The sequence below is a fragment of the Lampetra planeri genome, chromosome 57 (genome assembly GCF_965212315.1).
Source record: "Lampetra planeri chromosome 57, kcLamPlan1.2.h2, whole genome shotgun sequence".
In the NCBI taxonomy this organism is placed as follows: domain Eukaryota; kingdom Metazoa; phylum Chordata; class Hyperoartia; order Petromyzontiformes; family Petromyzontidae; genus Lampetra; species Lampetra planeri.
Window position 1 is genome coordinate 5,383,982 of NC_136163.1, and position 24,391 is coordinate 5,408,372.

A 24,391-nucleotide genomic window follows, 5' to 3' on the forward strand; every position below is an offset into this window, starting at 1 on the left:
CCCCGAGCTGGACAGCGTTAAAAAGCCACGAGTCTATTCTTGAATTGATCCAAGCTCATCTGTGCAGTGATACAGTTCGGTGTGTTAGCACCGTGTGAACACGGACACGCCCAGACTAGGTACCTTTTCAGCTGCGTCATCAGGGAGCGGTTGCTCACTCACCAAAGACACATCTTCCTTTTCGGACAGCGAAGCATCCAGGTGCTGTGAAGAGTGACGCTAGAGTCATACCAAGCGTGCACTTAAGCACGGTGCAACAGAGACACCAAGGTTAGAGTCCTAAAGTAGTTTACGTGCGTCTCATGGGATTAATAGGCATGATTTGGGACGAAATTTTATCGCAAAAATTTTGTTCATCCGAGAAGGCATGTAAAAGGTCTTCCTCCGAAACTTATCTTACAAGTACTCAAGTTCAAGTACAAAAACTCGAGCCAATTTCACAGGTTTGCATTACTGCAATCGAGACGTTGACGCTTTGCTCTGCCGAAAATCGGATGAATTGGACCCAGCTTCGTGTCTCCATGCTCAAACAAACAACATTTGATACTCATTTACATTGGCGGCCTTTAGCCAATGACAACTTTCCATATATACATGTGGTGGGGATAAGGGATAATGGAATATAATTTTTTAGGATATGACATTGATCGCCATATTAGGTTTTCGTTACCTTGGAATTGTATTTCTTGTTTTTATAAGAACAGCATTTTTGCGCGTTGCTGCACTTCCAGTAGAAATGAATATCACTTACAACTGAATAAACTGCAGTTTACTCGACCTAAGCCGTGCTATAAGTCTCAAAAACATTGAAGATTTACAGAAGGAATTATGAACGTTGTGTAAAGCTGTACAGAGGCCCTCTGGAGGGCGCTTTGGCCTACGAAAGAGGGGAGTACCCACACTTTACTCTACCACAAGCACCTACCAATTGACTGTGATTGCACCCCTTTATACTCTTGGGTGGACAGAGATTTGGGATATATAAGAAACTTGCGCCGTTGTTTCAACCGTTGCGTCGGCTGATCGAACGCGCGACCTTTTGGGGCGGTCAACGTGGCCTAGCTGTAGCGCGATCGTTTATTTAAAAACATTTATAACCATCAATACATTTAGTTTATTTTACCAGGTAAAGCCCACTGAGCTATATAGCTCATTTTTAGAGGCGACGTGGCGACAAATGGTAGGTCAACAAAGTGGCTTATCATGTGGAAAGTTACAGCAGCCAAATAATCTAAATGCATGTTTCTAAATGTGGAGGGAAAAAACCAGAGGACATGGAAAAAAATCCACGCGACCACGGGGAGAATACGCAAACACCAAATATACAGACATCAAGGTTGGGATCACACCCACGACTTCCTGCATCCCAGGCTAGGCAGATAACATCTCACCACCGTGACACCCACGGTGGTGAGAGATTATCTTTTGTTGTGGAGGTTAAAAGAAACAAATCCAGCGGCCGCCCTGGTTATTACTGCGAGTCTATAGACAGCAATAATACGAACCATCTGCCTCACACTGAACATTAAAAAATCCTGTGACGTCTTTTGCAAGAGTAGGCCGTTGTGTGCCATGTCGTGGTCCTTATTTTCCAGATTTGAGAATCACCTACCAATGAATCAATTGGGATTGCGTGTGTCAAGCGTCGTCCTGTACTTGCAGACCACAGAGCGTGGGCAATTGTCGGCACCGGTTCTAACTTTCTCGCAGCCTTTGTCCGTGGTTTCCTACGTCTGCGGTCCAAAAGAACTGCGCAAGTGTAGTGATGTTAAATGGATTACTACGGCGCGTAGCGTCAAGTACCGGAGAAATGGGCGCAGAGGCTAACACACCGTGCAGTACCATGCAGTGGGTCACTTGGGGCATGGTACTGGGTGCGAGGAGAAGAGAGCCAGATGAATCCTACCGACAAAGTAGGGGATTCTAGATTTGAAGCTTTCGTGACTGCAAGGAACCATACTCTTTGGTTTTTTTCGGTAAAGTCACGTAGGTTAAAAAAGGAAAACAAATAAATTAAATCACGACGTTTCGGAGGCAACACAAGCCTCCGTCTTCAGGTGGAACCGTCACAGCAAAAATTACTGTACTAGTAATTTTTGCTGAGGCTTGTGTTGCCTCCGAAACGTCGTGATTTAATGTATTTGTTTTCCTTTTTTAACCTACCTTACTTTACAGAAAAAAACAAAGAGTAGAGTAGGGGATAGCAACCTCCGCCAGCGCCGCAGGTAATGGCCACAGAGTCGGTCACCGAGGGAGTGTGATGGGGACCAGTCACCCTGGCACCGGGTTAAGCACTTGATGGGCCAGGTCAAGGAATGTGGGCCAAAGGTGAACGAGGGGACACGGGAAGAGTAGATGAGAAACGTCTGGAGAGTTCCCGAAGGGTGCGTGGTTAAGGGCGGAGCCAGAGAGGGAACAGGTGTAACGTAGCCTGGAACCTTCGGGAATATTCCAGAGGAAGGCGCGGCCGAGGGTGGAGCCAGGCCGCGCCGAGAAGGATACAAGGGAAGCTCCGATCGAATATCAGGGCTGTCTGCGGGTGAAGTGGAACCCAAGTGCTACGTCTACGTCTCCGACATCGTGGGTCAGACAGCACGTTGGCTGCTCTGACCCGATTATAGTTATCCTGTATGCGTGAGAGATCGGTGTATTGTGGTCCCATGTGTAACAAGAGTGAGAGATCGGTGTAATTCGTCCCGTGTGTAACGGTGTTGCATAAGTGTAGAATAAACGTTGTTACCTCCTAAATAGTGTCTCTGAAATGACTCACGACGCAAGTAACAGAATTGTACACAGCGTTGTGAAAGGCGTTTTTTTCTTTCTTTCACGAGACGCAAAAAATAAAAGCATACACTCCACTGCAGCTTGTGCGCAAGGAAGTTGAGAGGGCTGCCGGTTACACCATCGCCACTGTATGATGTACACTGGAGGGGGGGGAGGGTGGGGGGAAACCTCTTTCTTCTGAAAGCTCGCACGTACCTCGTGAGCCTCTTCACTCGGAGGTGGGGACTGCTCAGGGGCGTCCCCCTGGTCGAAGCACAATTCCTCGGAGAGCGAAGCGACAAGGTTCTGCAAAGAACGGCGCGGTCACACGGGTGAACACGTGGGGGGGGGGGGGGGGGTCTTACAGCTAATGGTGCACCCCACACACAATGAGACAATTCATCCGGCCCAGCAATTTTGATGAATTGTCACGATTTTGAAATGGCGATTCACTGCGACAATCTCATCTGCTCTATCGTTTCTTGTTTGTTTATCCCCCCCAAGTTGTTCGAACAGTTTCTGTTAGCTCCACGAAATGACTATTCGAAGAATAATTACATATTAAGCGTTAATGAACGAACAAACCATTAAATCTTGACTTAAAGCTTTCGTGACTGCAGGAATTAATATTCTTTGGGTCTTTCGGTAAAGTCACTTAGATAGGTGAGAAAGAAACTAATAAAAAACTATGTTTCGATCACATCACTGATGACGATCGCTTGTGTTGTGATCGAAACGTCGTAGTTTGTTATTTTCTTTCAACGAAAGACCCACAGAATATGAACAAACCATTTTTCTGAAATACTTATGTCACCAGTGCTCTAGATCGTAACTTTAAATGCTGTCTCATTAGTAAAGTATCAAACTCATCACATAGGTTTTCACAGCCAATATTAAGATCCGTGTAAAAAAATGTTTGCGTTAAGCCACGCAATCCACATTCTAACTTTGTGTAATTTTATTATTCTGACTTCCTGGATTTTCCTGAAGATGGATGTAGCAGTTCGAAGCATAACGTCTTGTCCAATTGCTAAATTTGATGTGACAATTGTACTTCAACTCTACCGGTGAATGAGCTGAAAAAATTATAATTGGCGCACTAAACGCTGGTACACTAGAGAATGAAATTAGTTTGCCTGTCGGGTGGTGAAGGGTCTTCACAACACAAATTTGGCCAGATGATAGATCACGACGTGGCCTACCCCAAAAATCAACTAAGCTTCAAACTCATGGTGGACACCATAGGATGCCCCATCCTAGGTAACATATTGAGTTGTTTATTTCATTCATATTGTCTGGTCACAGGACATTTAAAAAAAAAAAGAGAAATAATGCAACAGTAAGTTTGCGTAGAGGGCGACATGACCGATGTGTTTTTTTTATCATACAATGGATCAGAATATCGCCATTTAGCAGCGGCAACCCTGTACCTCAACCCTGGGCTAGTCTAATAAAACACTGCCGCAAGCCCGACCGGGGGTGGAAACTGGTTGTTCTTTTTAAAATGTAACGCCGCACACCGAGGTTCCCAAACACACTGGGGGAACATTTAAACGATCAAGATAAGCGCAACTGTGTCGGTCTCTGTGGTTGTATTTCATATCTGGGAACTGAAGAGGCTGAAAGTTCACAGTATGTGGAACAAAAAAAAAAGAAAAAAACTCCGTAAGAACACAACGTAAATAAATTATGTTTTTATCTGTGTAAGTCTATTTCCTCATGAAACATGCTTTGTTTGTAGGCATCTGAAATAAGGAACATGGAAAATGACACGCAAGGATTATAGTATTTCCCCATGCGGTGTTGTTCTCAGAAGTATTTATTTAGCAACTAGCTTTACTACCCGGCTTCGCCCGTTTCTTGGATTCTTGTCTTGGATTAATACACGGCCTACGCGGAGGGTAGGGGGGGGGGGATGCGTGACGTCAGCATGCACACTGCGTGACGCTGCCGCATGCGGGTGACATCACGGATGTGACGTCACCGCTCACTTGCCGTGCAAAATATATCCATTATTGCGCACCCCCCCCCCCAATACAAAAGTCTATTTTTATACTTTTTGCATTGTGTACAGTCTGGAAGCTACCCACATGCCAAATTTCAAGTTTGTTGCATGTCGGGAAGTATGCTAAACATTTCGAACAGACACACATAATCACAAATTTCCCTTTTATATATATCGATGAAAAGATGAGCGCTCAGCAAAGCAAGCAGGAAGGCGTAAGTGTGTAGTTTAGCAGCTCTGCCGGGCAACCTATCAATAACCTTTCCAGCTTTTCTCAGGGACGAGTCACCAATAGCGAAACAGCTCTGTACTGAAGTTGTATTCACATTGGTTAATTACAATAATTCCTGTTGCCTCCGTGTCACAAACAGAGACAAATGGAGCCGATGGAAAAGTTTTCGCAACCCCGAGCTGGACAGCGTTAAAAAGCCACGAGTCTATTCTTGAATTGATCCAAGCTCATCTGTGCAGTGATACAGTTCGGTGTGCTAGCACCGTGTGAACACGGACACGCCCAGACTAGGTACCTTTTCAGCTGCGTCATCAGGGAGCGGTTGCTCACTCAAAGACGCATCTTCCTTTTCGGACAGCGAAGCATCCAGGTGCTGTGAAGAGTGACGCTAGAGTCATACCAAGCGTGCACTTAAGCACGGTGCAACAGAGACACGAAGGATAGCGTCCTAAAGTAGTTTCCGTGCGTCTCATGGGATTAATAGGCATGATTTGGGACGAAATCTTATCGCAAAAAATTTGTTCATCCAAGAAGGCATGTAAAAGATCTTCCTCCAAAACATACTTTACGAGTACTCAAGTTCAAGTAAATAACTCGAGCCAATTTCACATGTTAAATGAATGGCTGATAGGCATCACCTTCACGGTTTGCATTACTGCAATCGAGACGTTGACGCTTTGCTCTGCCGAAAATCGGACGAATTGGACCCAGCTTCGTGTCTCCATGCTCAAACAAACAACGGTTCTAGATTTGAAGCTTTCGTGAATGCAAGGATTCATACTCTTAGTTTTTTCGGTAAAGTCACGTAGGTAAAAAATGAAATTAAAATTAATAAAAATAAAATAATAAAATCACGACGTTTCGGAGGCAACACAAGCCTCTGTCTTCAGGTGGAACCGAGGCTTGTGTTGCCTCCGAAATGTTGTGATTTAATGTATTTGTTTTCCTTTCTTAACCTACCTTACTTTACAGAAAAAAACAAAGAGTAGAGTAGGGGATAGCAGCCTCCGCCAGCGCCGCAGGTAATGGCCACAGAGTCGGTCACCGAGGGAGTGTGGTGGGGACGAGTCACCCTGGCACCGGGTTAAGCACTTGATGGGCCAGGGTAAGGAATGTGGGCCAAAGGTGAACGAGGGGACACGGGAAGAATAGTTGAGAAACGTCTGGAGAGTTCCCGAAGGGTGCGTGGTTAAGGGCGGAGCCAGAGAGGGAACAGGTGTAACGTAGCCTGGAACCTTCGGGAATATTCCAGAGGAAGGCGCGGCCGAGGGTGGAGCCAGGCCGCGCCGAGAAGGATACAAGGGAAGCTCCGATCGAATATCAGGGCTGTCTGCGGGTGAAGTGGAACCCAAGTGCTACATCTACGTCTCCGACATCGTGGGTCAGACAGCACGTTGGCTGCTCTGACCCGACTATAGTTATCCTGTATGCGTGAGAGATCGGTGTATTGTGGTCCCATGTGTAACAAGAGTGAGAGATCGGTGTAATTCGTCCCGTGTGTAACGGTGTTGCATAAGTGTAGAATAAACGTTGTTACCTCCTAAAGTGTCTCTGAAATGACTCACGACGCAAGTAACAGAATTGTACACAGTGTTGTGAAAGGCATTTTTCTTTCTTTCACGAGACGCAAAAAATAAAAGCATACACTCCACTGCAGCTTGTGCGCAAGGAAGTTGAGAGGGCTGCCGGTTACACCATCGCCACTGTATGATGTACACTGGAGAGGGGGGGAGGGTGGGGGGGAAACCTCTTTCTTCTGAAAGCTCGCACGTACCTCGTGAGCCTCTTCACTCGGAGGTGGGGACTGCTCAGGGGCGTCCCCCTGGTCGAAGCACAATTCCTCGGAGAGCGAAGCGACAAGGTTCTGCAAAGAACGGCGCGGTCACACGGATGAACACGTGGGGGGGGGGGGGGGTCTTACAGCTAATGGTGCACCCCACACACAATGAGACAATTCATCCGGCCCAGCAATTTTGATGAATTGTCACGATTTTGATATGGCGATTCACTGCGACAATCTCATCTGCTCTATCGTTTCTTGTTTGTTTATCCCCCCCAAGTTGTTCGAACAGTTTCTGTTAGCTCCACGAAATGACTATTCGAAGAATAATTACATATTAAGCGTTAATGAACGAACAAACCATTCAATCTTGACTTAAAGCTTTCGTGACTGCAGGAATTAATATTCTTTGGGTCTTTCGGTAAAGTCACTTAGATAGGTGAGAAAGAAACTAATAAAAAACTATGTTTCGATCACAACACTGATGACGATCGCTTGTGTTGTGATCGAAACGTCGTAGTTTGCTATTTTCTTTCAACGAAAGACCCACAGAATATGAACAAACCATTTTTCTGAAATACTTATGTCACCAGTGCTCTTGATCGTAACTTTAAATGCTGTCTCATTAGTAAAGTATCAAACTCATCACATAGGTTTTCACAGCCAATATTAAGATCCGTGTAAAAAAATGTTTGAGTTAAGCCACGCAATCCACATTCTAACTTTGCGTAATTTTATTATTCTGACTTCCTGGATTTTCCTGAAGATGGATGTAGCAGTTCGAAGCATAACGTCTTGTCCAATTGCTAAATTTGATGTGACAATTGTACTTCAACTCTACCGGTGAATGAGCTGAAAAAATTATAATTGGCGCACTAAACGCTGGTACACTAGAGAATGAAATTAGTTTGCCTGTCGGGTGGTGAAGGGTCTTCACAACACAAATTTGGCCAGATGATAGATCACGACGTGGCCTACCCCAAAAATCAACTAAGCTTCAAACTCATGGTGGACACCATAGGATGCCCCATCCTAGGTAACATATTGAGTTGTTTATTTCATTCATATTGTCTGGTCACAGGACATTTAAAAAAAAAAAGAGAAATAATGCAACAGTAAGTTTGCGTAGAGGGCGACATGACCGATGTGTTTTTTTTTATCATACAATGGATCAGAATATCGCCATTTAGCAGCGGCAACCCTGTACCTCAACCCTGGGCTAGTCTAATAAAACACTGCCGCAAGCCCGACCGGGGGTGGAAACTGGTTGTTCTTTTTAAAATGTAACGCCGCACACCGAGGTTCCCAAACACACTGGGGGAACATTTAAACGATCAAGATAAGCGCAACTGTGTCGGTCTCTGTGGTTGTATTTCATATCTGGGAACTGAAGAGGCTGAAAGTTCACATTATGTGGAACAAAGTAAACATGGCATGGAACAACACACAGATACACCGCAAAAACATTAGAGGGCAGAGATAAGAGCCCTACAGTTTTTTGTTTGGGTTGCGTCTCCCATTAAAGAGGAATTGTACAGTAATATTTTTTTTATTTTCATGAAAAAATAAACAAAATATGTAATTTTTACTTACACCACATTTTGGTAAATATAATGAAACTAGTTTAGTGTGTTGTACTTCCCCGCACCTCCGATTAGCATAGTTGGCTACGTACGGTGCAAAAGAAGTTCAAACATACATACGTACAAAACTCATATGTTCCTATAGTGCATTACGAGCTGTCATGCAATGGCTTCGTTATTAATCTGGCTCAGTAGGCATCGGAGAAACTTGATGTCTTTTTCCTATGCCAATGCCTCTAACACCAAACAATTATTACCTCCGATTAGCACGGTTGGCTATATACGGTGCGAAATAAGTTCAGCATACTTACATACATTACTTTGTTAAAAAGCACAGATTTAGTTGAAGTTGGAATAATCCTGCTGTCGTGTCTGGGATGGAGCACCCAATTGCTACCTCACCGCACTTGACAGAATTTAGAGTAAAGCAGCAGTGAGGGGGATTGATGGTCCATCACTCACCGAGTCACACTAGTCACTCGCTTACTTCCTATTACTCTTCTATTGCGACCGGCATTATTGGGGCACCACATTGGCGAGATGTTAACCACCTCGCCTGGTATACAGGTCATGGGTTCAATCCGAGTCCTCCAGTTTTTCCCTCCACATTTAGAAACACGTGTTTAGAGTATTTGGTTGCACTAAATTTCCAGATGATGATAATCCACTTCGTTGAGCTATCATCTATGATAGCCTGGTCGCTCATAAAAAAGGAGCTATATAGCTCAGTGAGCCTTACCTGCTAGACTAAAAATAGATTAGTTTTAGTTTCGATGATTACCGTTGTAATGAACTTCACCCATTGACTGCTCCACCCATGTAGAGAACTCAAGTCTAAAGAAGAACAGGGCTGTCGGAAAGACAGCCCTGTTCTTCACCTGAGGACGGCTGCTTGCGTTGTGGTCGAAAGGTCGTGAGAATTGTATTTTAATGTTTTATTTTTATTATTTTATTATTTCCCTTCTACGTGACTTTACCGAAAGAACCAAGAAGATGAATCCGTGCAGTCACGAAAGCTTTAAATCGAAATTTAAAGGTTTCTGTTACTCAATAGCTACTATTAGGCATTAACACATACCAATTAAATAAACTTGTCACCAGCAAACATTTTCTAGATTTCATTCTTGGTGAAGTGCAATCTCCAACTCCGACCCAGTCCTCTCTGGCCTCTCTATCCATGCGCTACGATGAAGGGACGTTTCCAGCAATGTCACACATTGCACATTTTTGCTTTCGAGGCCACACGCCGTCGTTATTATTGACGAATGCGTCGAGTCCTTTCCATGTCCGTGCACCGCTGCCAACGCAGCGTCACCAAGTGAAACGGGTACCTCGCAAGCTGCTTTGCCAGTTGGCGGGTGCTCACTGCCAGAATTCTCCTCTCCCTCGGTGAATGTCGCGTGCTCGGGCAGCGACGCGACCAGGTTCTGTGTGGAACAGAGCTGTTGTCAAGACCCGAGTGTCGTCCGGCACAGCTTGCGTGCGGAATGGAAACACGTATGTATGTGTACTGTATGTTTGACTTCTTTCGCACCGTACGTCGCCAACCGTGCTATTCAGATAAGGAAACACGACCAGAAGCAAAATTTTCTCTGCGTTATGAATACTGCACACATTGAAGTTTTATGTAAACAATGCGTCACGACCGAGCACTTTACGTGCTTAATGTGTATCGCAAGGTTTACTAATGTGTGTTAATTTGCAAGTAAATACTATCGATTTTAGTAACCTGCAGAAGAAAATGTAAGTTAACATATTTCAACATCAAAATTATCTCTCAACAAGCTTCATTTCACTGTCATGGAACACTGATTTATCAATACAGATTTATTTGAATTTGGATGTTTTTCTAACATTAAGAATTCCTAACGCAACAAAAAAAGGCACATTATCTGTGATACATATTTCTCAGATTTTTTCCAATTCTCCATTTTCTTGTCCTTGAACTGTGCCCCCGATAGCGATCATACAGCAGTTGATAGACACCTGGCAGCAGTCATTACCTGTAGCCCTTGCCAGTCTTCATCCTGGACGTGCGACTCCACGTCCGCCAGAAGCCTTCGGAGGAACAAGTTCTCCTCCCTCTGTCTCTGCACCTCACCCTGCAGCTCCTCGATCATCGACGTCTTCTGCGAGGAGTAATCGTCCTCCTCTTGGCATCGACTCCGCGCGTCGTCGCTGTCGCCCGCCTGCTCCGGGGACACCGCGCCCTCCCGGTCCTGGTACCCGTCGCTGTTTTGCTCCTCCCCGGGAATTTCGTACGCGTCGCCGGGGAGGTGGTTTCGATCGGCGGAGGCTCGCCCTCCCGGCGACGACGCCTTGTCCTCGGACGAGCCGCAGCTCTCGTTGTCGAGGTGGCGGCCGCGGCGGCGGCGGCTCCCGTCCTTGGGCCCGGCATCGTACATCATCTCGCCCTGTGTGTGCTCCAGGTGCTGCGCGTCCATGCTGTCCGTCGAGTCAGCGTCTTCCAGTTCGCCCATCAGGCAGCCGTCCTCGTCGTTCTCGCCGTCGTCGTGACCCCGCAGGCCGCTCGCAATCCCGTTGCTGTCAATGTCGTAGCAGCTGCCCTCGCGGCTCCCGGGGCTCTGTGCGATATCGCAGTCCTGTTGGCCGTGGCCATCCAGGGAGATGTCCTGCATCCCTCGGCCCAGGTACTGCGAGGTGATCTCAGTGAGGTGGTGATGGGACCCCTGGTTCTCCTTGGGGTACCTGGGGAAGTCAGGAGGGCCGCCATGGGGCTGAGGTGGCTCCATGCCTTGCTGCCTGCACCTTCGCCGCTGGTTTCCTATCCAGTTCTGCAAACAGGGAATTAGTTGGACTCAATAATGGAAATGTTACGTGCTCAGGAGGGCATCGCCGACTGCGTGCCAACACTCATTTCAAATGAGGATCCCGCATTGGGGTGATTGATGCATTGCACGAGTACAAGTACAGCCCTTGTGCCAATCCACTGCTGGATGAGGGCCTCCACACGCTATGCGTCACGGGGGTCATTTGACCATGCTTGATCACCACATTGGTGGGCGCGGGTTAATGAAGTCGGCGAGCATAGTTGTGCGAGCATATAAGTACGGCGTGATTTTGTTGTACTGCTCTCTGCCAACTGTTTGTGCATGGTGGTCACTCACCCAAGCACTAACAACAGGCTGCAACCTGCTTAGCTTTAAAATGTTGGTATCTTATGCGTGTAAATACGTGCTTGCTATGTGGAAATTGACACCATTGCCAACGATACGTTCAATCTCGAGGGATTTACGAGACAAACGAATTTAATGAGATCAACAAAAAATTTCTTCCGAGACGTGATGAAACTGGGGGCCTACAGGAAGTGTTCACCGTAGGCAATGATTCATTCATTAACGTGTAACAACTCGAACATTTATTTTTTTACAGAAGTTTGTCAATCCACTGCTGGACAAAGGCCAGCCCACGGTGCAATCGGTCATGGGGGATTGTTTGACCTTACTTCACCATGCCGGTCAGTGCGGGTTAGTGAAGGTGGGGGAGCCACTGGTTTAGCCATGGACCGGAATTAAACTCAGGTCAACAGGTTGATAAGAGATGGCTTTTTAAATCACTGCAAAACCACTCCACCTCCCGAGCACCGAAAACGGTGGACTTCACATGGATGGACTTTGTATGAAAACATAATAACGTAGGGGATGGGCACGCGATTCAAAATTGCACTCCATTTCAATTGTCAGATGCACCGTGAGATTGAGGCTCCACCGGTCTCACCTTGACGATCTCAAAGTCAATGTTGAGTTCGTTGGCCACAGACTCGATCTTCTCACGGCACACAGTGCCCAGGCTGGTCATACCACTATCCCAGTAGCGTTTCAGCAGCACCAGATCTCGGGGGCTGAACTGCGTGCGGTCCTGCATCTGGATAAAAAAGGGCGCCGTGGTGGCGAGATATTAACTACCTCGCCTGGCATACAGATCGTTGGTTCGATCCCAACCCCGCAGCCAGTCCTCTGGTATTTCCCTCCACATTTAGAAACGTGCGTTTAAATTATTTGGCTGCTATGAATTTCCACATGATAAGCCACTTGTGGTCATGTCGCTTCTGAAAAAGAGCTATGGAGTTCAGTGGGCCTTACCTGTACATTTTTTTTAAGTCGGTAATATAAATGAATGGGTCCCATTTAAATGTGGGTGCGAGAATTGTACTCCAAAGTAGCAGTTAGCTGAAACAATAATGATTGTAGTTGTTTATATTTGTATTGTTTACTTTTACTTGTGTTTCTATACACAGCACTTTTGAGTTTAAATGCCATGAAGGAACTTTATAAATTAAAGACTAATGTTATGGTTATAATTGCCACGTGAACTGCTTGTGCACGAGACAGTGAAATTTGTTTGTCTGTTAAGTCAGGCGGTGGAGGGACTTTTCTACTGAAATTTGGGTAGATAATTACGTGGCCTTCCACAAAAGTGTATGACAAAGCGTACATTTGTTCAGCGTTTTCTGTTAGTCTAGTCGACGGCATCTCTCAATCCACTGAACTAAACCAGTCAAAACTATAGTCCACTCATAGTTATTAAATGTTGGGTGTGAGGGGAAACAATTTCACCCCACCATAATATTATCAAGTCAGCAACTCAGTATTTATTTCTCTACACAAGTCAAGCCAATAAACATATTTGGCCTTCCTTAGTCTACTGCAGTCTCTACGAACATTACAAATTCATCTTAGGTCTGCGTCTGCATTTTTAGACCAGTTGATTTAATCTCTCTGAGTGATAATTAAGTCTTATGTCGATAGCCAATCATTATCGTGCTTGATGATTTTCATTCATTCAGTGAAAATAAAAAAACACACAAAGACACTTTGTTGATGAATATTTCCATCACAACCACCATGGTGTTTCCCAGTGCTCTCTGTGACTGGCAAAGTTTTCATTCACATGGTTCAGGCATTTATTGATATCTGAAAGCCGCAGTAAGTATCAAGAACCTCTTTCAGGCAAATATTGCATTGGGAGGTTTGGCCATGAGCATTTTTTTGGTTAGATCGCGTAAATATAAATGTGTCTGTCGTTAAACCCACCACAACCAGACACAGCCAATTAGTAAGGTTCGTCACGTAAACAAAACATGGCAATTCTTTACGAGTACAGCACACCGGTATTTTGCGAGTAATTACAACTAGCATCAGGCGACTGCCAGAGTTGTGGAGAAATCCTCTTGTTTCAGTATTAATTAGAGGGATAAATGAGATGTTATCACTCGTGAGCAAATCAGGTGTGAAGACCAGAGGGGGGTGGTTAATGTATGCACATAAATTACAATCGATAATCCATTAATGGTTGGGTTATTCATAGGTTTGGCCAATTTCATTTTGGAGGGTGTTTTCAGAGCGGGACTAAACGAGGGTACGCAGAGGAAACCCACGCATACAAGAAGAGTTGGCACAGCCATCTCCCGACCACCTACCAACCCCTTGCCTCCAAAAGTGCTGGATATTTTAGGCATGAAACCGGTGCGCGTTATGAACAGTCTAAATAAATCAGCGGTGAAGCTATCGAGCGAGTAGACGGTACGACTACAGCAGGGCCCACCAGCCGGAGGAGCCAAGGAACCAGGCTACATAGGAGCAGGAAATTTGAGTGCCCCCCCCTAGACGCTCCACCAGAAGGAGGATATGCATCACGAGGTCTTGCAAAAGAAGGAACATGTTTTCGAAGTAATTTTCAGAGCAAGGTGTGAGGTGCCAAAATAAATGGAAAATTGGAAAATGTGGCAATGATGACAGATTGCAGAAAGAGAAAGAGACAGCTAGTCATAAGAAAAGGAGAAGACGATATTTTCTCTCTTTGACTGCCTATGTAAACTAAATGTCTCTCAAAGAGAAACATCTAGTCATAGACATAGCAGAATAGGATAGTCTAAAGATTAGACTTGAGCATAATAAATACATTCTTTCTTGGCCTTAATAATAAAAAGCATAAAACAGTTAACACATTTTCTCTCGGGAGGATCCTGCAAAGGGATGTTTGGCCGATGTGTATCTTTTGTTGGACATATTTAGGTGACAGAGAAAATCGGAGAAAACCCACATGAGAGTATTTATGTTCAAGGACCAAAGAGATAGGTCAGTAACCTACTTAATATACTACCTCTTACAGAGACCCCCCACCCCCATCTTGACCCTGCAAGAGGCAATCTCATTCAAATGATGGTTTCATCTTTGTGAGGTCCACCAAACCAACATGCAAGCCGATGCATTACAATCATTCTCCATAGTCACTGCCATCCACGGCGTTCAGCGGACACCTCAATTTTCCATTAAATACAAGTGCATAAAAAACCTAAGCTGCGCCGATAAAGAACACAACTACCGCTATAACGGAAGATTTATGTTTGATGTCATTATGCCTGTAATCCCGTCATGCATGGGCTAGAGCAGATAGGACCGACCCGCTGTGCGATGCTAATCCCATTAGAAAGCCGTTGCGGGCTTAGCGAGCTCAGCTTAACTGCCTCACCTATGGAACCCCGTAACGGGGATGAAAATGTATTTTGACAGGGCGACTTAAACCGTGCACTCTAATGCCATTGCAGAACAATAGGTATCAGGCTCAGCTCGAAGCCCTCTGTGTCACGTGTTGCGTGAAATGGCCTGCATACGATCTAATCGGTGCACCAGATGAACACGTACGGTCATGAGGGGAGGGTGGGTGGAATATATGGGGAATCGTGCGCCAAATCTGTCCCGAGTCCTCGTTTCATAAGAGCACCATCGATTCGGAACGGCCCACACATGATATTTATCCATCACTGAAATTAGCTCGGCTGCACTAAAGGTGTACAAGAGGAGAAAATGTAAAGCTGGCCACAACACTGCCTTTCTGCATTTCGCATGCTCAGCCGTCACCTGCAAAGGTCAGCCACGAGAATATTTAGCAGAAAATTTTTGAAAATGCTAATGTGTGTGCTAATGTGCGATTGCTCGCCAAAGATATTTAAAAGGCTTATTACACCCCCATTAATGTTAAATAACTATTTTTACTTTACGAGGTAAGGCCAACTGAGCAATATAGCTCTTTACCAGAAGCGATGCGGCCTCAAGTGATAACCCACTGAAGTGGCTTATCATGTGAAAATGTATAGCAGCTAAATAATCTAAACACACGTTTAGAAATGTTCCCAGCCCATGACATATAAACTAACGTGCAGGTGCAGTGATGTAGAGATTGTGGCAAGTTGTACAATGTATCCTTACCACTCTCTTTCTTCCAGGTGACAGATAGGGCATTCCACCCAAGCCAACATTCAGCAGGTATGGCTGTTGAAACACGTCAAACTTTCATTCAAGGCAATTACAACACAATTTTGATTGATATAGCATCTACAAGCGACTGGATCTCAAGACGTGGTATTTTTTTTCTTTATCAAGGATATCATTATGCTCAACCAAGAGTACAACAGTGTTTTTTTCACTTTAAAAAAATCCGTGTCATGTGTGTTATATATCAATGCACCCTTTCGTCAAAGTGGTGTTTCACGCAATGTTCATCTGCTGTCCACATTCCTTAGCCAGTGTTAGAAATTATACATTCCTATGCTGGGGATAATTGAATACAAAGAGGATCACTGCTGAATTATCTTACAGTAATCATTGTAACAATAATTTCTAGTTATTGCTCTGCATCTACATTAGCCATACGAAAGAAGAAGATTGTATCAACCGTGCAGGGATGATATACTTAGTCGACCTCTATCCACTGCAACATATGCTACCATTACATCACCATTGTCAGCAGAGGTCGCAAACGGGTTTTGATTCTTTACCCGTACCCGGCCGCACCAGGGTCGCAAACGGATACCCTACCCGATACCCGGCCGGGTACGGGTAGCCGGGGATCGGGTAGAGTACGGGTATCGGGTACCCGGTTGCGACCTCTGGGATGAAGCCATGTTGCAGGCGCGGGTGGGTTGATTCTAGGAACTTGAATTGTGAGAAGAGACAAGACGTTGGGAAATGAGTGACAAATGGTTACTTTCCAGTGACTCACGGCCTTTCACTCATTGGTTGGGGTGAGTCACGTGCGGCTACCCGTACCCGGCCGGGTACCCGGCCGGGTACGGGTAGCCGGGTATCGGGTAAGGTACGGGTATCGGGTACCCGATTTCGACCTCTGATTGTCAGTCATGGTAAATTCACTGCTGGATGAAGGCCTCCGCAAGTCTCCTCTTCCCTCCCTCCCAAGGTCACCCTTGAAAATTTTTTTTTTAGCCAAATGGGCATTAACACAGGTGAACATTGTACTAGCTCCTGCACATTAGCTGATTTCATTACTCCATCTCCACGGTGGAAGTCTTTCTCAGGCGTCTCTTCCATCCTTTGCCTGCCACGCCATCATTAGTCTCGACCATCTAGTTTGGCGAAGGGTCCTGCCCAAGCCAACTTCACTTTCTCATGATGTCTAAAACCCGCGTACATTCTCCAATCCACATGTTGCTCTTTCTGTCTCTCAATATATTTCACGCAACTTCTGCACTTTCTTTGCCTTTCTATAATTTGATTTGTAATTTTTCCTTGTTTATGACCCATGGGTCACAGCAGGAAGTGCTCTTTTCTTCTTTAGGCACATTGCCATGCTGCTTTTCATGATTCAAGTTCAGCTTTTGTAAAAGCAATCCAATGTGCTCTCAACGACTTTCAAGGGTTTTAATTGGGAGGATCCTACATTATGATGTTTGGTCTATTTAAGATGTATTTTGTTACATGGAAGGAAAGCAAAGTAGCCGGGGGAAAAACCAACCACGTAAATTATGGGATTCAGCTTTTGACCAAATCACCCGCAATGTGCCCAGGTCTGCTCAGATCTCGCAAGCTACGCAGGGTTGAGCCCGGATAGTGCTTGGATAGGCCACTGCTATGCACAACAGTTGTTATCGTCTACCATGGGCCTACGTTGCATTTACCAACCCGGAATGACCAGCATGGTGAAGTATGGTGATAACTCCCATAACCCGCACAGCGTGGGTAGGCCCTCATGCAGAATTGAGGATAACACTAAAGAGTCCATACAAATGATGGGGTCACATCCCATTTTCTACGCTCACGTCTCCTGCCACCTTACAGCCCGGTGGATTTGAGAGTTGTAGAAATCTCTCCATCATCTAACAACCCTTGCCCTCCAAGGCGTTTGGCCACGGGCATTTGGTGGAGTGCCTCCACTCGGTGGACTCAGCCTAAAATGAGGGTACCGATTCAGTCACTGTGCCCGGTTTAATGGCATTTGCTTCGTCACTGAGATTGCAAAATAATGAAGTAAAATGAGAACAAACACAAAAATAAACGTGTGAACCCCTTGGGAATAAAAATAAACAAGTTATCTTTCTCAACAGCAGGAAGCTAAAGTTCCTTCGCATGTCTCAATACTGTTCTGAGACACGTAACCTTGTTTCTCAAACATCTAGTTTTAGTTTTACCAAAAAGGAAAAACGTCCGGTTTGAGTAAAAGGTTTTTTTTTTCTTCTGCTTGCATTGCTACTTCCTCCACACCCAGGCAATTTTTAACTCACGAATGGCAAAATGTTTGGTTTTTGCCGTACAACTGTACAATACAAAAAAAACTGCTTAACTTTTTAGACTAGGTAATGTTTCCACTTTTCCCTAAAATATATATCAACAAAAGTTAACATTTAAGAGGGTACAAAAAGTACAATACCGGGCCCGTAAATAAGCAAATAAATCACAGCGTGTGCACACCTATTGCGGAATTCCTAAAATAGGTGAAACCAAACTGTACCTTAATTGGGGCTCCACCTGACATTGGGAGTCAAAAATAAGTTAGAGGAGGCTGAGTGGTCTAAAAGAGGGGGGGGGGGAATATCATGTTCGAGCACTGCAACTGGCACCTTTAAGACCCCGAGTTCAGCTCTATACTCTCTGGTTCTTTCGGTAAAGTCACATGACTTTACCGAAAGAACCAGAGTATGGATACTTGCAGTAACGAAAACTTCAAATCTCGAATTTAGTTCCACCGCTCGCGATGAAACTGCATTCCCAAGCGTTGGGAGTAGTTCACAACCTGGCAGAGGTCGCAAACGTACCCGTACCCGGCCGCAACAGGATCGCAAATGGGTACCCGTACCCGTGCCCGGCCGGGTACGGGTACGGGTTACCCATACCCTACCCGATACCCGGCCGGGTACGGGTAGCCGGGTATCGGGTAGGGTACGGGTATCGGGTACCCGATTGCGACCTCTGGGATGAAGCCATGTTGCAGGCGCAGGTGGTTTGATTCTAGGAACTTGAATTGTGAGAAGAGACAAGACGTTGGGAAATGAGTGACAAACGGTTACTCACCAGTGACTCACGGCCTACCCGTACCCGGCCGCACCAGGGTCGCAAACGGGTACCCATACCCGGCTGGGTACGGGTAGCGTACGGGTATCGGGTACCCGATTGCAACCTCTGCAACCTGGTCACCAATAACTGCAGAAGAAACCCCCGAAATAAATCATTTTACTTAATTCAATGCATTACATAAATTATATATAATAGATTTTTTTTGGTGATGCCATGCAATGATCTGGCCTATTTTGTGTCGTTAAGACCCTCCCACTAGCTGATATAGCCAAAATAAAATTAACCGTCACATATACACGTGCCTAATTCGCCAATTATTATTGTTTAAACTCACCAGTGAAATGAAGAATTATCATCATAAAATGTAGCAATTAGATACGATTTTTGTAGACAATAACGTGGCCTAACCCAACAATCAATTGTGAATCATATTGGCTGGAATTCTGTAGGCCTTGGCAGTTCCCAGTATTCACCATATATTCTCTGGGTAACCACGAGGCTGTGCGGAGCACGTTCTCTAGCCTCCAAACAATCCCCTCCCTGCTGTACCGCTCAACCAACGTCACTTCAAGGACAGACCAGAGAGATATACACGTGTCCATAAATATGTAGCTTACAGGTTATATACATCACTTAAGACAGTTCAAAAACATGTCTAGTCAGAGCAGTTTGTCAATCAAAGTCTCGTCCTTCCTCCTGGAAGGACTAGACTTTGAGTAGGGAAAGGATGGAGTTAAGGGAGGGACCTTTAATCCCTCAATTCCCTACTATTCATGGGAGTGAATGGGCGGGAGTCTTGCCATTGGAAATGTGGTCTCTGCAAGTGTCCTAAGTAATCAGCAGGGACCACACATTGGCAATCGGTCAGAAGAACAACCTTTCTGCATGTGCTCTCCACAATTTAAAAATAATTCTAAAAAAATATATATGTTCAACGAATAGACAGTGCACACGAGTCTCTTTCATGGGCCAAAGTGAGGTCAGTCCAGCCCTGTCCACTCTTTAAAAGTACAGTAGGCAGGTGAAATGCCTGAATGTATTTACTCCGTGCATTATCTGGTGGTCACCCAGAAGAAACACCTGTCAATAAAAGCCGTGGGTCTTGCCAGGCCACAATACATTTTACATCTGGGCTCGATTGACATGCAACAAAGCAAGTTTAATTTCAAAAGTGTGCTCTCACATTGGTAAATACGTATCTGTAAACCCCTTATCAGTGCCTACCTTATTACAGACCAATTCAGACCTTTTTGGTGACCTTATAAATCTCAAAGTCCCATCACAAGCGAGAAACACAAACAAAGACATTTTTTTTTCTCGTATTGAAACGGCTGTACGTCATATGGACCTGAAAACCTAATTTCCTTGCACACGGATACGGGTAAACCGTATGAGTTGACAGGTATGTAATCAAGTCAAACTGAAGTGACTTAAGAAGTCGTTCTGTGCCGTTGTCTTCCGGGACCGCTCTCCACCACAAGGTGGCGCACCACTAGCTGCACGGATAAATAGACAAAAATAAATATCCTTCTGTATAAAGTTACTGCTTTTACTATACCGTACATGCCACTCCAATCTCGAAGACTGCATGGGGTGATGTACGTACTACTCTTGTTTCAATATCGTTTGACAATCGCCTGACTGATGCAGCCTTAACATGCACTTTTCACCAGATTGCACTGTATATTTAGTTTTTTTATCACTGTAGTTATTTGTGATGAAACATGTATATACGTGCAGTATTGTTATGTCGTGTATAATGTATTGTATGTAATATTTGACACTAAAATCAAACATATGTAATTTTTTTAAATCACGCACATGGTGCCAATCGCCCGACTGGTTCAGGCCTTTGGAGCGGTTTTGCCGGCTTCGCAGGATCGGGCCGGGATCGCCGGATAATGTTGGAAGCCGGATAATCGTGCACCGGATAATCAATAATGATTGTTCACAGGCACGGTTAATCCAACATTTGTCCACGGACATTCAACCCTTACATGTACACTCCAGAATTAGCCTAAGCTTTGCTGGTGTTCTGGTACCTGGTGCTGTCCTGGGCTCTGTGTTCCAATGGGCAGGAATCCTTGAGTGAACGAGGTAATAGGCGACACGGACTGGTGCGGCGTACTTCCGGACACGGCAACACCTGCAAGACAGCCGCACACGACGTGGGGATTCACTGTGAGGCACTAAATCATTATACTGTCATAATGCAGTACAACTAGGATTAAAAAAAAACATAAATATATTTTATCTTTTACTAGGTAAAGCCCACTGAGCTTTATAGCCTTTTCAGAAGCGACCTGGCCACATACGATAGCTCAACAAAGTGGATGATCTTGCGAAAATATATAGCAGCCAATTAAACACATTCCTGCGGAGGGAGCTGGTAGGAACGTTGGGTTGCTCGGTCAATGGCCAGGGTCAACGGCGGCATGGTGTATTCCGCAAATATGCCCGACTGTGAGGGCAGGCACAAGCCGGCGTGAGTAGGTTAAACGTTGAGTTTTATAAGGGCACCACAGGGTGACCAGCCCCTCCCCACCCTACCCAGCCCCACCCTCCTCACCCAGCCCCTCCCCAACCAGCCCCTCCCCACCCAGCCCCTCCCTGCACGACGGACACAATAATCCCCTGTGGGCTGGTGTAACCAGGAGGTTCCGACCAGTACCAAATCGCATGTTTCTAAATGTGAAGGGAAAAACCGTAGGAGCCGTAAAAAATGCACGCAACCACAGGGAGAGAGAGATACATGCAAACTCCAAATACACAACAGGAGTCAGGGCCGGGACCAAACCCACAGCCTCCTGTATGCCAGGCGAGTGAGATAACAGCTCTTCACTGCAGCACTCCAAATGCTATTCACCTAGTATGCAAATGCCACTGCATCTCATTCAAGGTGGCGGAGGCTTTTAATTTGAAACTCATTTGTTTTGAAATATTTTGTGTTTAGATTGTTGTCTTTCCCCTGCACCTCCGATTAGCAAAGTTGGCTATGTACGGTGTGAAAGAAGTCCAACGTACATATACACAAAGGAACAATCGTTGCCATCAACAACGGCGAGCGCCTCCGACGCAACGGGCGTCCTCACCGTCGCTCTTGGCGGCGTGCACGGAGGGGGAGCCGATGCGGCTCACGGACTCCGAGAGGCACACGAGGGACTTGGCCGCGCGCACCACACGGTCCTGCGCGGGGGAGAAGGGCTGCACGCGCGGGCCCGCTTCGCCCGTCTCGGCGGTACCACCACCACCGCCGCCGCCGCCAACGGCGCCACCACCGCCGCCGGCACCACCGTCCCCTGGCTCCATCTTGGCGTCGTCGCCAGCGTCGTTGCCGTTGCGTTTGTCGGCGGCGTCCTCCTGCGCCCCGGCGTCACCCTCCTCATCCTCCTCCTCATCCTCCTCCAGGTCGATGTACTCCATGAAGCTCTCCTGAAGTTGGCAGCCTGATTGGGCCATCTCCTCCTCTCGCGAGTACTCATCCAAGTCGCCAGTCTCCATGGCGATGGAGAAGCTGTTGCCATTGCCTTGGGATCAGGGTTGTTAATTTCTTATAGAGCGTTGTCGATAATCGCATGCGCAAAAAAACTGCCAAATATTTTTTTTTTTTCAGCACGTAGTTTACTGAAATGTCTAACAATAAAAATGTACGTCCAGGTGCGTGTTTTTGTCTGTTTCAATGTACCATGCACCGACTGGCAAGCCGTGCCACTGCTGCTTTATGATGGCTGTCGCACGCCGTGTGATTTGAACGTTCTCACGTAATGCCAATCGGTTCAATCCTTGCTGAAATTTTACCAAATTCGATTATCAATTCCATGACTTTGGAATAGATCATTGATTCCAAAAAATAATCACCAAAAAGTGATAACTGATGAACAACAGGACTTGATAGTGAGCAGATGTGGTCATTTTCGTGGCCCATAGCGGGCAGAGCTGGTCATGCAGCCTTTTCAATTATATCTACAAAACTTTGCAAGAATACATTTTTCGTGATAATATGCGATTCAAATATTGCTACGTTGAAGAGTTTAATTTTAAAAAGTTATATTTATCTGTGCTTGCTACGTGCCACTTGATGAGTAATGGCCTTAACGAGACTTTAAGTTAATTGAGGTTAATGAATGTATTAAATATTTAAGTTATTTGATCTGTTAGGTCATATCACCGACGAGTGATATTTGTGCTTGGAGATGACTATGTACGATTGTCGTTCATGCTTTATAAAAAATACATGGCTAATGATGGCGAAATCCTGGACTTAGGAGGCAAGGGTTTGTGGATCACACATCTAGAAAACATTGCCAAATCTTCTGGACCGCAAGGAGGCCAAGGAATTCTCAGTTGGACGTTAACCCTTTGTACACACTATGGATTGTCCACAGAGAGTTGTGTCTATCTCAGATCGATTACAATGAAATGGACCAAACTTCAACAATGTAGGCCCCGGACAAAAAAATAGTAAGTTGAGACTCAGCGAGGCTTTCCTGAATAATAGAACGTGACGTTACTATAATTTACAGTCACCTGTTAATCATTTTACTTTTCACATCCGCGGGTGGCGAACGCAACGAGAGCTTTTGAGTGCAGGAAAATAAAACCGATTTAGTTAACCATTTTGACTAAAACCCTCAAAAGTAAGTCGAGGTTAAACTCCTATTTTCTCAAAAATGGAACATTATAACGCACCTCAAGGAGGTGGCTTGATTTTTCAATGTTGTTTGATAAAAATGGTCAATTTAAACCAACTCGAATCATTTAACGTGCATAGAGCCAATCGACTTTTTGGTCACGGAGGCTGTTTAACTTTAAGTTTATCAACTCACTGCTGCCCTCTGCTGGGCTATTCTCAAGGACATGGTAGCACTGATAATTAATAATTATCGGCACGTAAAATAAACATGGATTGATTATAATCAATCAATCCATTATTATAATCCAATCCATCTTTATTTTACGTGCCAATATCGCCCTCCATAAAGTTGGCATCAGCACACATTACAGCAGAACGGGAACGGTATGGGGGGGGGGGCCCTCAGCTGCTAACACCGACTGAGCAAAGGGGATTGCAAACCGCACACAAAATAAAGCACAACCGGGCACAACAAATGGTATTCCATAACGAATCTACGTGCAACCGCATCCTTTACATATCTGTTTCAGGCAAGCACGACATAATGTGCATTTCTATTCATTAAACTATGTTCATTGTTAGATTGAAATTATTCAGCTGTGCACGTGATGGGCACAACGGTGGCCCATTTTCATGCACTAACCAATGTACGCTTCCTCGTCAATGCGCTCGCAAAAGACGCTCCCTCGTGCACATACAAAAATCTGAGTGTGGGAATTGCGCATAGAAGAATTGCGATTCCGGCAGGAATCATCCAGGGTAGAATCATAGATACATAATATTATTGCATTGAGTGTCCAGCTTCAGTTTACATAAGGCTTTAGTTCAAATGCAACGAGTTGCATTTGCATTAATAAAGCGTGGCTTATGACCAAATCACCCAACTTGCCCCAATCTCATCAGCACACGGCAGCAAAGCTGGGATGAGCCTTCATCGTGTTTGGATGGGTGAGCGCATGACTGCATGGCTACGTAGTGGGCAGCAGAGGGCAGTGCACAAAATTCACATCTGTTTTGTACTTCTACACTACCACATTTATGCTCCCCACTTTCACCAGCCCGCAATT

At 45.4% G+C, this 24,391-nt stretch overlaps 1 protein-coding gene across 7 annotated transcripts in view; it reads right to left on the minus strand.

Moving 5' to 3' along the window:
• HDX (highly divergent homeobox) overlaps positions 1 to 24,391 on the minus strand; it is a 45,535-nt gene that overhangs the window by 4,597 nt on the left and 16,547 nt on the right. For 3 of the 7 annotated variants that reach the window (XM_078618346.1, XM_078618345.1, XM_078618348.1), the window contains exons 7-17: positions 21,784 to 22,218; positions 20,734 to 20,837; positions 18,689 to 18,817; positions 15,593 to 15,655; positions 12,102 to 12,248; positions 10,367 to 11,158; positions 9,695 to 9,790; positions 6,775 to 6,864; positions 5,296 to 5,373; positions 2,980 to 3,069; positions 124 to 204 (exon numbers count right to left, since the gene is read on the minus strand). In XM_078618346.1, the coding sequence (XP_078474472.1) occupies positions 124 to 204; positions 2,980 to 3,069; positions 5,296 to 5,373; positions 6,775 to 6,864; positions 9,695 to 9,790; positions 10,367 to 11,158; positions 12,102 to 12,248; positions 15,593 to 15,655; positions 18,689 to 18,817; positions 20,734 to 20,837; positions 21,784 to 22,218 (2,105 nt within the window). Of the gene's footprint in view, positions 1 to 123; positions 242 to 2,979; positions 3,070 to 5,295; positions 5,411 to 6,774; positions 6,865 to 9,694; positions 9,791 to 10,366; positions 11,159 to 12,101; positions 12,249 to 15,592; positions 15,674 to 18,688; positions 18,818 to 20,733; positions 20,838 to 21,783; positions 22,219 to 24,391 lie in introns of those variants that run through there. The other 4 variants (XM_078618349.1, XM_078618351.1, XM_078618350.1 and 1 more) reach the window with 4 other exon arrangements.